Source organism: Erpetoichthys calabaricus, chromosome 4, assembly GCF_900747795.2.
Source record: "Erpetoichthys calabaricus chromosome 4, fErpCal1.3, whole genome shotgun sequence".
Classification (NCBI taxonomy): domain Eukaryota; kingdom Metazoa; phylum Chordata; class Cladistia; order Polypteriformes; family Polypteridae; genus Erpetoichthys; species Erpetoichthys calabaricus.
In genome coordinates this window covers 313,102,707-313,118,103 of record NC_041397.2, presented here as the reverse complement: position 1 = coordinate 313,118,103, position 15,397 = coordinate 313,102,707, and the positions used below count along the sequence as shown (strand labels likewise).

At 42.5% G+C, this 15,397-nt stretch overlaps 1 protein-coding gene across 1 annotated transcript in view; it reads right to left on the bottom strand.

The window, feature by feature from the left end:
* LOC114641150 (uncharacterized) overlaps positions 1–12,967 on the bottom strand; it is a 61,592-nt gene extending 48,625 nt beyond the window's left edge. The window contains exon 1 of the mRNA XM_028790256.2: positions 12,179–12,967. Within this exon, the coding sequence (XP_028646089.1) occupies positions 12,179–12,371 (193 nt within the window). The 5' untranslated portion in view covers positions 12,372–12,967. The remainder of the gene's footprint in view (positions 1–12,178) is intronic.
* Positions 12,968–15,397: the final 2,430 nt, after the last annotated feature.

The window sequence follows — 15,397 nt, the reverse complement described above, 5'->3', positions numbered from 1 at the left end:
GAAGAGGAAAGAAGTTGAAGTAACGTGGTCTGGGAACTTGAGCCGCCTGCCCAAGTCTACTTACAATTTTCAGTCCAATGCTGAGGTGAGCAGGCTGGATGCTACTGAAGGCTGTGGCTGAGGCTGCTCTCCTGCCCTGACAAAGGCGATGCCACTTTGGCTGCAAATGATCCTATTATTCACCATGGATCTAAAGATGGGCACCTCCACTGACTCGCCAGCAGTAGTGGGCCCTCACTGAGGGCTACTGTGTAGCTACTGAAGATGTGCTCCAGTGAGCCCTTTCCAGTGCAGAGATTTGCTGGGCTGGGTAGGACATCATACATGAACCATGAACTTGATATGCTGTGGTTCAGCCTGCCAAATGTCCCCCAAAATAATTTTCTCTTGTCCATGCTCCCTTTTGCCACAAGCCCATGTTTCTGCTGGTTCGCTCCTCCACTGCCACACCTGTGTGCACTTCTACTCCAGGACGCAATGGTGTCTGTCCTTATCATGGGCCTTGAGGTTGTAGGATTGCTCCCAAACCCGTGTTGCCAAACACCCACCAGAGCCTTGTGTTTCAGTCGAGACTCCTCTAGCTGAAGACTATCCTGGGCTCGCCACTTCCTGCCTGTCCGTACCATGATGCCTGCTGATAACCACTCTAGAGGATCTGGAGTCCCGATAGAGCAGTGCCTCTCTTGTGCCTAACACTTTAAACTCAAAAGGCACTTTAAAAGTGTCATGAGATATCCAAAACAGATTCCTGTCTACTTTGCTGACCCACCGACTGTGTCGCTAATAGCAATAATTATATCATCAAAAATGCTGATGACACCACAATCAGGGGCCTCATCGTAAAAAATAATAAAACAGCTTGCAGGCTCATTGCCTGTCTCTCAATGTTGAGAAGACCAAGGAGATTCTTACTGACCTCCTAAGGACTTGAGTTATTCGCACTCTCTTATACATCGATCGTTAAGTGGTGGAGTCGGTGCACAGTTTTAAGTTCCTTCATTGTTGACCTCCCTTGGACTTAAAACACATCACACTCAATCTAAAAGGTACCACTGTGTATTTACTTTTCTGAGGAGGCTGGAAAGAGCTGGGCTTCCATCTTCCATCCTTTTCAGTTTCCTTAGGTGTGCAATTCTGAGCAACCTGACATGCTGCATTACTGTCTGGATTGGGTACTGCGCTGTCTCTGACCGGACAGCCCTGAGGCGTGTGGTGAAGACACCTCAGTCCATCATTAGCACCTCGCTGCCCACCACCGCAAGTATTAACAACAAGAGGTGCGTCCGGAGAGCAAACTCCACCATTAAAGAACCCACTCAACATCTTTACAGTCTCTTCACACTCTGGAAGACAACATCAGACTCAGGGAGATTTTTTCCCCCCCACATGCTGTCAAATTTTGGAATGGAAAATTCAACGCATTTTATTACCGCAAATGTTTGTGATGCACCATCTGTTGGAATGAAAAATGTGATGCATTTTATTACAAATGTTGTTGATGTGCCATCTGTTGGAATTAAAAATACAATGCATTTTATTACTGCAAATGTTTGTGATGTACAATTTATAGGAATGACAAATGCAATACATTTTATTACAAATGTTGTTGATGTGCCTTCTGTTGGAATGACACATGCAAAGCATTAGTGCAAATGTTTGTGATGTACAATTTATAGGAATGACAAATGCAATGCATTTTATTACAAATGTTGTTGATGTGCCATCTGTTGGAATGAAAAACGCAATGCATTTTATTACTGCAAATGTTTGTGATGTACAATTTATAGGAATGACACATGCAATGCATTTTATTACAAATGTTGTTGATGTGCCTTCTGTTGGAATGACACATGCAAAGCATTTTATTAGTGCAAATGTTTGTGATGTACAATTTATAGGAATGACAAATGCAATGCATTTTATTACAAATGTTGTTGATGTGCCATCTGTTGGAATGACAAATGCAATGCATTTTATTACTGCAAATGTTTGTGATGCACCATCTGTTGGAATGACAAATGCAATGCATTTTATTACAAATGTTGTTGATGTGCCATCTGTTGGAATGACAAATGCAATGCATTTTATTACAAATGTTTTTGATGCGCCAACTGTTAGAATGACAAAGGCAATCCATTTTATTACTACATGTATTATAAAATATATTCCAAGAGGGGGTGCACTGCCAACATTAATGCTGAGTTCTACATTGATTGCTTAGATTTCAACCTGTGTTAACACAGCTAGTTGAACATTAAATGCACCTTGCAGTGCTGCACCAGTGCTTTCTATACAGTAGAGATTTGTTTGCTTATGTGGTTGTATTAGACCATGACAGCTGTGTGGCCCCCTAATGGTAAATGAGTAGTACTGTGATATGAAAATCAGTCCTCTAAACATTCCACCCTACCCAAGTTCACTATGTGATCTTGAATGAGTCGCTTAAATTGCCTTGTCTGAAGGTAGGGTGAGAGATGAAGGAATGAGACTGTTACACATGGCCACTACACACTCACTCTGTTATGGTTCTGTTTGCCATAAGCTGTACATGAATTGTGCCCTTCCAACACCAGACTGATGCTTCCTGTACAGCAGCAGTGTGTATGGCTTCTATGCTTTAACCTTCATGAAATGAACTATTAAGAAGGATCCTACCTTACATTTAATTTTCATTGGATAATCTCCAGATTTCCCCCAACCCTGCCCTGGATAAACAGATTAGAAAAATGGATGGATGGATGGATGGATGGATGGATGGATGGATGGATGGGTATCCCAGTGCAAATGCCAGTCTGAAGTGCCACTTAGTGGTCCATAAACCTGAACTGAATGGCACAAACACATGAGAATGGTATGAAAGTTAATGTCATCTTCACAACCCGACTGGATTTCAGAAGCTTTATAGATGCACATCAATAGGGGGCGCAACACAGCTGGTGGAGTTCTTTATTAGAGGAATGCAGTGAAAATTTTGGGCAGGTGAGGAGAAGCCATAGTTCTACTATAATTCTTAATGACTTGTCATTGCAGTTCTTCTTCATGATGTCACTGCCAGGCTTCCAGGATGCCCACCTCTTTGCATACATGGCTTGTGTTTGTGCTGATGGTGAGAAGGGTCTAAGTCTCAGTTGAGCCATCAACTTGCAAGGAAACCAGAAGCAGAAGGGCAGCTGGACAAATGAAAAGAGGGGGCATGCCTTCAGGTCAGCCTGTCTTGAGAATCAATAAACTCATATGGTTACACATATATGTCAAAAACAGGAAATGTGAATTTATGGCTCTCTGAAAAGACAGATTATCAGCCATCTGCTTAACATTTTGATGCTGTGGTTCTTGTCGAACAATGGCCATCTCTGTGGTCAATGCATGTCTTGCTTGGAGGTATGACACTAGGCTTCATAACTATGAGAAGCCAGCAAACAGCGGATGTGGAGTATGTGGTTTGAAGAGGAACCAAACATATGAGGAGTAAAGATGCTCACATAATGAGAGGAAAGAGGAAATTGAACCAGAGACCTTTTGACTTAATTTTGCACCTTACATCAGTGAGGACCTTTTCAAGTGTAGCCTTTAAGTTGAATAATTTTTCTATTTGTAAAAAAGGCACCTGAAGTGATTCACTTTGGATTGAATTGGAGATTGGCATGGCAACCTTCTGATGTTATATAGTGCCTTTCAGTGTTGAGCCCTATCAGAGAACACTGTATACGTTCTGAAACAGAGTGCAATAATATGGAGCCCAAACAGTTGAAAGGAGCACAGAGATGGGGGCTGACCTGATAAACATGCTATTTTTGAGTGCTGTGAAATAGTAATTGCCCCCTTCTGATAGCCTATGTTTTTTCATATTTGACACAATGAATGATTTCAAGCCTTTAGACAAATTATAATATTGGAGAAAGTGCACCTTAAAGTGAACATTTAACATTATACAAAGTTATTGTCTGTTTTTCACCTGCATTATTATCATTCTTTAATTTAATATTATTTATTGTATCATTGTGCTGCTGCTGGAGAATGTGATTTTCCCATTGGGATTAATAAAGTATCTATCTATCTATCTATCTATCTATCTATCTATCTATCTATCTATCTATCTATCTATCTATCTATCTATCTATCTATCTATCTATCTATCTATCTATCTATCTATCTATCTATCTATCTATCTGTGTTGCTTTCATTTCGGCTTGCTTTTGTGTTTCAGACCATTGTCCTGCTGCATTACTCAAAGACCACGTCAGCTTCAGGTCACGGACAGATGACTGGACATCCTTCTCAAGAACGTTCTTGTCAAGTGCACAGTTCCCAGTTCCTTCAATCATGACAAGTCTCCCAAAGCCTTCCAAACGTTCTTACTTTACAATGGTGGACATAGCAGGGCCTGAGCTTTAACTTTTGCATCATCTGTCATTGTTCTTAAAGGCCTGGGGATCATCCAAGTTGTTTCTTTGCACTGATGTTCTTCATGCATAGCAGATGCTTCCTCCTTGCTCTTCTTTCATTTTTCTTCATTCTTTCTTGACATAGAAAGGCACGATAGATAGATAGATAGATAGATAGATAGATAGATAGATAGATAGATAGATAGATAGATAGATAGATAGATAGATAGATAGATAGATAGGAAAGGCACTATATGATAGATAGATAGATAGATAGATAGATAGATAGATAGATAGATAGATAGATAGATAGATAGATAGATAGATAGATAGCATGTCTGATCATTTTTCTTTAGTTGTATTACCTTTGTCTATGGATACTGTCTAAACTTATGTTATAAAAATATCATTGGGTGTACTTATTTACCTGAACGTACATGCAAAATTTCGCAGAAATCGGTTAAACCGTTTTTACGCTATTGGTAACAAACTCTAACAAACAAGATGTGACATTAGACCTGAATTGATTTTCGCAGTGTGTAGCTAAAAACAAATTACCCGATGGATGGTTTTACGATTTTTATTTATATAAAGAGAGTTGTGAAATAAGCGTGTCTAAGAAATAATTCAGTTTGTTTGTTTATTTTTGATACTCATTTTATAGCGCCTGCCACTGGAGCGGCCACCCGTAGACCGTATCCTTGAACGAGGCGGCGGGAGTCAGCCGAGGACTGGCGTGCTACTCCTCTCTCGCTGTCTTATTTTAGGACGGTGCGCGTCATGCGGTTTGACACGAAACAGGAAGGTCACCTGACAGCTGAGGTCTGCTTGCTTTCGTTTTGCCGTCACGCAGAGAGACAAACCGCGCTGTCAAGCAGATGCAGCAGCAGCAGCAGAACCCGCAAATGCTGACACATCACTTCGTTTCTCACCTGCGATTTGATTCTTTTGGTTTGCAAGTGTCAGACAATGGCAGGCGTTTGTGCTTTCGTTTCGTTTTCACACACTCCATTGTAAGCCCCTACTGTACGGCCCGCGTTAGCTTCTCCGTCTGCACAGGTTTTCCTTCTCTTCTGTCTGCAAGATTTCACCGTGAATGTGTTTCATAAAACTATTACGACAGTGCCATCCAACAGCCTTTATGGTTTTATCTTAATGCTCACTTCGAAAGGCGCTACAAAGAAGACCCCCTGTTTGTTTTGTAAAGACTAGTGGATCAATATATATATATATATATATATATATATATATATATATATATATATATATATATATATATATATATATTTTTTTTTTTTTTTTTTTTTTTTTTCAAATTTCCAGAACATAGCAAATCAATTCGTAAACTTTTGAATAAAACTACGATCAAAGTTGTAACTCCATTAGTGTGACAGCATAGGGTTACAGAACGACAGACATATTTCTACACCAATCGGCCACCAGACCACTGCCAGGTGACGTGACTACAATTGGTTATTATAAAATCGATTGACGACACACGGACGTTGATAATGATTCTTAACTATAGCTTTTAATAACTGTAAAAGCGTGTCAGTTTTCTCATTAGGTTCTCTCAAAAAAGAACTTCCTTTTTTCCTTCTAAAATCCCAGCCAAATACACAACAGTTATGTCCCTTAAAATGACGCCATTAGGCAGCAAGTGAACAGTCTGTTCTTAAAGGTGAAGTGTTAGGAAGCATATGGTCAAGCGGAGCAATTTTTGGTTCCCAAATGACCTACGTGTTTCTAGAAAGAACCATAATTTACTTAGATCTGTTATACAGCCTCAGTCAATACAGTAATTAACCATAAATGGATGGCAAACAGACTTGTAAAATACCAATAAATCATGATCTGAAAATGACTCTTGCTTACAATAACATATAGGCCAAGTCCAGATTTTCTTAACGCATTCGTTTCATGCTAGGTTGTCCATTTTTTAATTTTAATCAGCAACAGTCTCCATATAGCAAATAGCCAAGAACTGATTGGTGAATCAGCAATGGCTCCTCCTTCGGCTGCTCATTTGAATATGCAATACCAGCTTGTTCTGCGTATGACGCAGCGCTGATGTCACCCCATAGTCTGCTCCGTTACATAATCATTTGTTGAACCCCAGTCTATGACCCAGATGTATTCTGTCAGACACATATGGAGATACGACAGTTTCTTTCAATTATTTATGATGGTATGACTCAGGGTATTGAACCCTTCAATTAATTTAATATTGTTTACCTCTGACTTTAATCCCTTTTGAGGAAACGCGATCATTAACTCTTAAACTGGACAGAATGAATCAGGTTGTGATTTTCTGATGATTTTCTGAAGTGGGCAGGATGACAATCAACACCTCCAGTTCGTGGGACATGGGAAGTCTCCTGGAAAACGATGGCTGGGAGGGTCTCTGGTGAATAATGAAGAGGAGCTACCCCGGTTAAAGTCAGCAGCAACGTTTATTTCGTATGGCTCATTTTCAGACAGAAACTTTAGCTCGAAGTGCTTTACTATAGAAAAGCTAAAAATGGCCTAAATAAATAGACACTTTGCATACCTCGTTTACAAAGACGTTTACTAAGCGACCGAGATGCTTTCCTATAAGCAGCAAGCAACAGCTTTATATAGATAACCGCTTCAAACGCGTTGTCACTCATCGGTTTTAATCTTTTTTTACAGTTCACACTTATCTAAGTGCTAAACGCCATTATATCGTTAACATTTCTTCCCTAGCTTGATGTTCATTCGGGTGTCTCATGTACCAAGAGCTCTGAAAAATCACGAAGATCACAACAGCGGAACTTGGCAGTCACAGTGGTGCAAGCAGTGGGCACAATCTGCAAAACAGCGGGGGAGGGGGGGGGGGGGTTAGGGGCGGGTCTAAGAGAATCAGCTGCTGACTCGACACTTATGCCCATACCCCCCCCCCCCATTATATTCTTAGAAATGACTCGATCACACAATGATGCCCACCGCCCTCCGCCACAAGCAGAGCGCACACTGACGCAACTTCAGATGGTTGCTCAGCTTGGCCATTGCAGCAAATCTACTGTATAAAGGACGCCAGCTCCAGTCACAGGAAGTCACCAATGCGGCGACAGTGACACTGACAGAAAAAAAAAAAAACGAGCAAGAGAGAACATCAAAGTACTGTAGCAGGAATAAGTCAAAAATAAAAAGAAAGAGATGTGGAGGGTCTGCTTTTACAGTTACACGACAGAGGTGGGCGGGAATATCTGAGCTAAAGGGAATCTGCTGGCAGCGCGATAGTGTGAATAAATAAATAAATAAATAAATAAAAATCAAGTTCAAAATCAAGCATACAACCAGTCAGTCTTTCATGTGTAACGACGCCTTTCAAAACTAACATTATCATTGACTGCTCTTAACTCTTAACATTGTGGCAGCAAAAGTTTCAATTTCCCTCAATCGTCTTTGCTGGCGCAGAATGCGATTTTCACATCAAAACCGCCGCAGAGTTAAACACTTAAAACTGCGGCTTCCACCAGTTAAAAGGCGCCATAACAGCATGAACGGCTATGGTTGCTTGTTTTTTTGTTTTTTTTAACTTGATTTATTTATCTGCTTGTTTTGGTTTGTTACTAACGCGTTGCCTGCAGGTTCCCTTTTGCTCAGATATTCTCCTCCAGCTCTGTCGTATACTGAAAAAGCAGACCCTGTACATCAATCTCGTCTCCAGTTAAGGGTTTTGTGTCAGTGCCAGAGCACCATTGGACTAAGAAAGAAAGAAAGAAAGAAAGAAGAAGAAAGAAAGAAAGAAAGAAAGAAAGAAAGAAAGAAGAAAGAAAGAAAGAAAGAAAGAAAGAAAGAAAGAAAGAACACGATACAATATTTGCAAACAATACTTCATCTTATGATCACTGGAAGCCGAAGCATGCAGCGTTGGTTTTCTATGACCCATCCGCACGGGCGGGTCCCCAAGTCCATTACAAGACTCACTCATTTAGTTGTCCTAACCAGTAAGTCTGTAAAGATGTGGAAAGAAAACCGGAGTAGGCTAAGCTGTTAAAAATCCTGGTTGTTTAGTGGCACTTTTATGCTTCTTTAGTGAGTTGTGTGATTCCTCGTTGAACTTTTGCTTGACAAAAGAACGATTTCATTCTGGAACGGGTTCTTTGCAAATGAAGTTGATTCTCTGGGTTTTAGAAAACTTCCTTATATGGAAAAAAAAAATCTAATGCATGGTAGGCTACGTAGCAGGGCGCTAACAGATTAAGAAAACGTGATCTTAGCCGGTGGTATTGTATGCAGAAAGACTCCTTTTAAAATCTTATCCGTATTTCACAAATCTGCTACCAACTATTCATGTACGGTATGAAACCCGTTACAGATCTAAATATATTGATTTTTTTTATTATTTATTTCGGAAACCTTCATGTGGATGGGTCTTTTGTGAACAAAAAATATTTCCCCTCTAGTATTGTTCTGAAGAACTGACCAGGAACCTTTAAGAGTGTCCTTGATGGAAAGCAGACTGTCGCTCACGGGGAAAACCTACAAACTACACAAAGATAACAACCGGCTGCGGTATACTGGACGTATCTGCAGCTGTTGTCAAAGCCTTCCTGAGTTCAGCCCTGTCCGAACCTTTTGGACCTGGTCAGGTTTGTATTGCTGGGGCGCTACTCAATGGACCAGATGAAGCTGATCTCGATGATTCTAAGTGAGAGTACGGCATTTGCATCATTTAGTTTTTTTTTTTAAACCAGCAGCCTGTTTTAAATTATTATTATTATTATTATTATTATCCATCCCGCTATATCCTAACTATTGGGTCACGGGGGTCTGCTGGAGCCAATCCCAGCCAACTTATAGGGCGCAAGGCAGGATTAAATCCCGGGCAGGGTGCCAGCCCACCGCAGGGCACACGCACAAACACACACGCCAAGCACACACACTAGGGACAATTTAAGATCGCCAATGCACCTAACCAGCATGTCTTTTGACTGTGGGAGGACACCCACGCAGACACGGCGAGAACATGCAAACTCCCCTCAGGGAGGACCCGTGAAGCGAACCCAGGTCTCCTTATTGCGAGGTAGCAGCACCAATGCATATTACTATTATTATTATTATTATTATTAGCTGCTGTTGATGTTGCAAGAGTTTAAAAAATGTTCCTAAAACAGGAATCTTTAATGTCTAGTAGGCTACAGTTAAGCTTGCGCCCCAGTTGTTGCAACCACCGAAAAAGAGACAACCAAAATAAAGCAATATAACTCGGACCCGATCATCACTTCCATAAACCCTTTATCGTAAGTGATGGAGATCCGAGCCATTGCCGCCGCATGTGCCCCTTAGGATCGGCGCCCACGCAAACAAAGCCGTTTTGGCGCCCGCGCGAGGTAGACGCCCTTAGTCCGGTGAGTACTTGGCCTGTGCTCGGAGTTTGCTCAGGTTACAACAGATGAAGGAAGCCTGAACTTAGTCTGTTATTACATGCAGCAAGAGTCCTTTTAATATCAGCAACTCATGGGGATTTTACAAATTAGTAATCATCTAGTCTGGGTTATTTATACAGCCTGTTTTGGATCTAGACAAATACAGACTCTTTCTGGAACCTTCAGTGGATGTTCCTTTTGGGAACTAAAAATGGTTCCCCCTCTGCATCGCTCCAAAAAATCTCTCTGGTGGTAGCTTTATAGTCCGTTATTTGATCTGTTCACTATACGGCGATGTTTGTATCAGTCAAATCATCGACGTTGCTAAGTGAAAACAAAACGCGTTTAAATGTCGAGAAAAGAAACCAAGAAAATACTAAACGGAAACAGAGACTGAATAAACAAACGAAAGAGAGAGGTGGAGACGAACGGGTCATAGAAGTTTCTGGCAGGGCTGTCCTTAGAAAGCAGCAGCTGTATTATCCTGGTGTGCTCAGTGATATACTTACCTGCCTCTCTAACCAGACCGGCATCTTCATACATTGACTGATTCATTCATTCATTCATTCATTAGATAGATAGATAGATAGATAGATAGATAGATAGATAGATAGATAGATAGATAGATAGATAGATAGATAGATAGATAGATAGATAGATAGATAGATAGATAGATAGATAGATAGATAGATAGATAGTGCCTTTCACATCGACCAATTTATGTGCTACCTGGAATAACAGAGTCGTGCTGCTGAGACTACCTGCACGGGGGCGTGGTCGCCGTTCAATGCGGTGACGTTTTGACACACGTGACAGAACAGGCGCGCTGTTCTTTCAGTAAATCAAACCGAATTCACCTGCGAGGAAGAAACCCCAACAGATCAAAAAAGCCGACATGGGTGGGCTAAAGAGAAGGTGATGAATGACAGATTTTCATGTTGACGCTGAGAGATCAGAGACTCTTTAACAAGTATAGGATGACAGCCATTAACAAATGAACAACACTAGAACGTGAGAACCTTTGTGATTCCATTCAGTCGTATTACATTCGGTGGGCTCAGAAATGAGGGGGGACACGAGGGATAGGTGTGTGTGGTGGGGGGGTTGTGGGACAATGAAGACGACAGCTCTAGAGGAACCACATGTGTTTGGTGAGGCTAAGCTATGCGGTGATGGACCCTGAAGACCACAAGCAAAATTTGAACGTACGGTGTGGGCCAAACTGGAAGGATCTGCATATGAAAAAAACTGTAAGCACAGGAAGCAGTTTGGATGTGTGGGTTCAATACCAAAACGAGACATGATACGGGCCAAAGAGAAAGCGGACTGGAACCAGGGATTTATTACATCAGTGGATTTGACACATGGACGCTGGGAAAGGAAGTGAAAGGAATATGAAATGTGAACATGGAAGGGGACAGGGAGACTCAGGTAAGAAGAATATAAAATGAATACATGAAACTTTATGGATAGCAGGCACACAGAATTTACCAAGATGTTAAAGGAGAATTTCAATTGATTATTAGATGGTGCCTGCCCCGTGTAGACCACCATACACATTTACATAAACAATATGCTCTTTAATTATGTTTAAGATTCTTTGTACTGGTGCCTATCTTGGCAGTATGCACTGTGGGCACAGAGAAATGTGGGGACGCAGCACACCACAGGGTATACTCACTCCCTCAGAGGGCTACTTAACCTAACGTCTGTGTCTTTAAGCTATGAGAGGAACATTCAAAGGCCACTGAGAGAACATGCAGAGTCCACATAGACAGCATCAAGGCGAGCTTGGGACTCTGATGGTGTCAGAATTTATTTCATATAGCGCCTCTCATTAGGAATTTTATGAAACAAAGTAACAAAACAAATGTACATTTTTTTTAATTAGGTTGTTAAAGCTCCTTAATGGTCATGAAAGGAGAAAGTCGAAGAAGAAAATGCAGAGAAACACGGTTGAAAGTATCTCATCTGAAAATTCTAAAAGATAAAGGAAGGATAATAAACGTAGAGCCATGGACACAGACAGAAGGAAAAGGTGGACCTCCCGACCAGCCCGCCATAGACGGTCATTTACATGGTGTCAGCTCTGACACAAAGAAGACAGCCGGTGCTGCCTAAAGACTCGAGGGCTCTCCACAGGACATCGGCGCTGTCGAGACACATTGGCAACAGATACAGTGAAACAAGCGCCCCTCGGTAATAAGACAGTGGTGACCCCGCAATGCGCTATATACGATCAAGTCATAAATCGTTTGGTGGTTTTTAAAGACCACTCCTTAGCCTAACAAAATTAAGGAAATTTGAGCAAGTAACGCACGCACACACACGCATGCGCGCGCACACCACACTAAAACTCGCATAGCCATGAGCTCTTAAGAATAATGTCCTCCTTACCGTTACTTTGCTCTGTCTTTTCGATTCCAGGGAGGAGATGCCTTTGATTGCCCGGATGGATGTGTCCGTCAAGTTCCTCTTTTTCTCGCACAGTTCGGGCGGGAGACAAGCGCTCACCCAATGACAAAGTTTTGGAGCCGTAAAAATAAAACACTGTGTTTATATAACAGGACGACACTCCCAAGTCTGTCATCTGGCGTACATGACACCGGTGGACCTACCCGAATTTTTACTACAGGAAGGGGGCAGTGCGAAAAAAACAGATGGACCAAAGGGCGTGAAGCAGCCCCCTCCAGTGGGCTAAAAGGAAAATCACATACAGTTTGAGGATCAGGCTGGGTGTGTCCGACTGCTGAGTTCTGTCCATCTCCTCCACACTCACAGAAAAGCCGCTCCGTTTAAACGACCGTGGAGCGTTCAAAAGGTGCAGGCGAACCAGTGAGACCCGTGAAGATATGCGTGTAGAACGAAGGGGTCATAAGAATAATCTGACCTGCTGAGGCAGAATTCTCGAAAAGCGGATACTCTTTTGGCCGGCCGTGTAAGGCCACGCACTTTCTATTAGTTGTAGCACTGATATAAAGCTACTTTGATATGTTTCGAATCATCGCTCGTTAAGTCCGTGTCAAAAAAAAATAAACAAAAGACAGTCACAGTCACGTGACGACGCGCGACTTTTCATGACGTCACTCGATTAAAAACTTTTCGAGCGCTTTGCCTGGATTCAGTTTAGATGAAGCGCGAGACATTTCGATAGCTATAACCTCATTTCTTTCAGGTAATAAAAAATTTGTCAGTTCAAGTAGCCTCAGTGCCATGTGAGAGGGTCTGCTCCAGAGAGAGAGAGAAGAGACAGAGACAGGGCTGGATTAACCATTAAGCAAAATAAGTACTTTAGCATCAACAGAAGGAGGTGGGGAGGGGGCGAGGGAACACCAAGAGAACATTTTCCATTTCCGGATTTACCGGATCAATAATATAATGCAAAACTGCAATTGGTGTAGCTGAACCACGTTCCACAAAAAGGGGCTTCCACAATAAATGAAAAAGAGTACACGACAGGCGGCACGGTGGCGCAGTGGGTAGCGCTGCTGCCTCGCAGTTGGGAGATCTGGGGACCTGGGTTCGCTTCCCGGGTCCTCCCTGCGTGGAGTTTGCATGTTCTCCCCGTGTCTGCGTGGGTTTCCTCCCACAGTCCAAAGACATGCAGGTTAGGTGGATTGGCGATTCTAAATGTGCTTGGTGTGTGGGTGTGTTTGTGTGGGTCCTGTGGTGGGTTGGCACCCTGCCCAGGATTGTTTCCTGCCTTGTGCCCTGTGTTGCCTGGGATTGGCTCCAGCAGACCCCCGTGACCCTGTGTTCGGATTCAGCGGGTTGGAAAATGGATGGATGGAGTACATGACAAGTGTTTCATCAGCACTTTTGCATCGCCTTACGGGTAACCACCCATATAATCAGACCGCGATCCAGATAAGATAAGAATAAAAAGAATAAAATATGAAATAGAGTGATGTGTAAGTCACAGAATTGCTCAGATTTCCAAAAAAAAAATAAAACAGCTGCTTTTATGCCAGCTTCTCCAGGTAGTCCTTTATTCTTCAGACAGATCTTGAAGACTTAAGGAGGGTCGCTCTCTCTCAGGTTCAGATGCTGGTGCGCTACACTGTCATTTCCTCCTCGATACTCTCACGGCGCACCACTGTTTGAAAAACGCTGCCAAAGGAGACCCATATTTGGTTTCCAAAAGACTTACCCAGGGTGGCGCAAGTGGTAGCGCTGCTGCCTCGCAGTTAGAAGACCCGGGTTCTCTTCCCGGATCCTCCCTGCATGGGGTTTGCATGTTCTCCCCGTGTCTGCATTGGTTTCCTCCGGGCGCTCCAGTTTCCTCCCATGTCCAAAGACATGCAGGTTAGGTGGATTGGGGATTCTAAATTGGCCCTGGTGTGTGGGTGTGTTTGTATGTGTCCTGCGGTGGGTTGGCACCCTGCCCGAGATTGGTTCGTGCCCTGTGTTGGCTGGGATTGGCTCCAGCGGACCCCCGTGACCCTGTGTTCGGATTCAGCGGGTTGGAAAATGGATGGATGGATGGTTTAGAACATTCTTTAACTTTGTCTTCTGAAGATTTTTTCCTCCAGTTTCCCCTAAACAAGCAGTGAAAGTCAAGTGTTAAATTGACTAAACCCAATCCATAATTCAACCATCTTAATTATGCAAATACAGCCATAGTCAATAACCAAAAGATTGAAAAGGAAAGAAATTATCCAGAAGTCAAATCCAAATCCAAATTGAAAAGACAGAGATGTGCCATTAGGAGTCCCTGAGCACATAAGTCACAAAAGCTCTTCCAAAAATGTTCATTAGAGGGGGAAATCCGATCAAAATCCGGATTCAGCGGGTTGGAAAATGGATGGATGGAAGACTTACCCACATGATGGTTCCAGCGAGAGCCTTTATTTATTTAGACCTGTAACGGGCTTAATACAGTCACTAGCCAAGAAGAGGTGGCAACAGATTTGTGAAATGCCAGTGGGTCAGGAGTTTCAAAAGTGCCTTGCTGCATACGTGTGTAACCCAAGCGAAGTGCACGTTTTCTTATTCTGTTAGTGCCCAGCTAGGTAGCCATACATTAAAGGTTTTATTTATTTATTTATTTATTTATTTATTTACTTACTTATTTATCCATCCATTATCCAACCCGCTATATTCTAACTACAGGGTCACGGGGTCTGCTGGAGCCAATCCCAGCCAACATAGGGTGAAAGGCAGGAATCAAACCCCGGGCAGGGCGCCAGCCCACCACAGGGCACACTCACACACACACACACACACACACACACACACACACCAAGCGACAATTTAGGATTGCCAATGCACCTAACCTGCATATCTTTGGACTGTGGGAGGAAGCCCACGCAGACACGCGGAGAACATGCAAACTCCACACAGGGAGGACCTCGGAAGCAAACCCGGGTCTCCTTACTGCAAAGTAGCAGCGCTACCACTGTGCCACCGTGCCACCCTTATTTATTTATTTATTTATTTTAAAATATTCTACAGATTAGTAAGGTTTTCAAACCACAAAGAGCAAACTTCATATGCAAAGAACCTGTCCCAGAATGAAATAGTGCTTTGTCAAGCAATGGTTCTACCAGGAACCACACAACCCAGTACAGAACCATAAAATACCATTAAAGAACCAGGATTTTTAAGAGTGCAGGG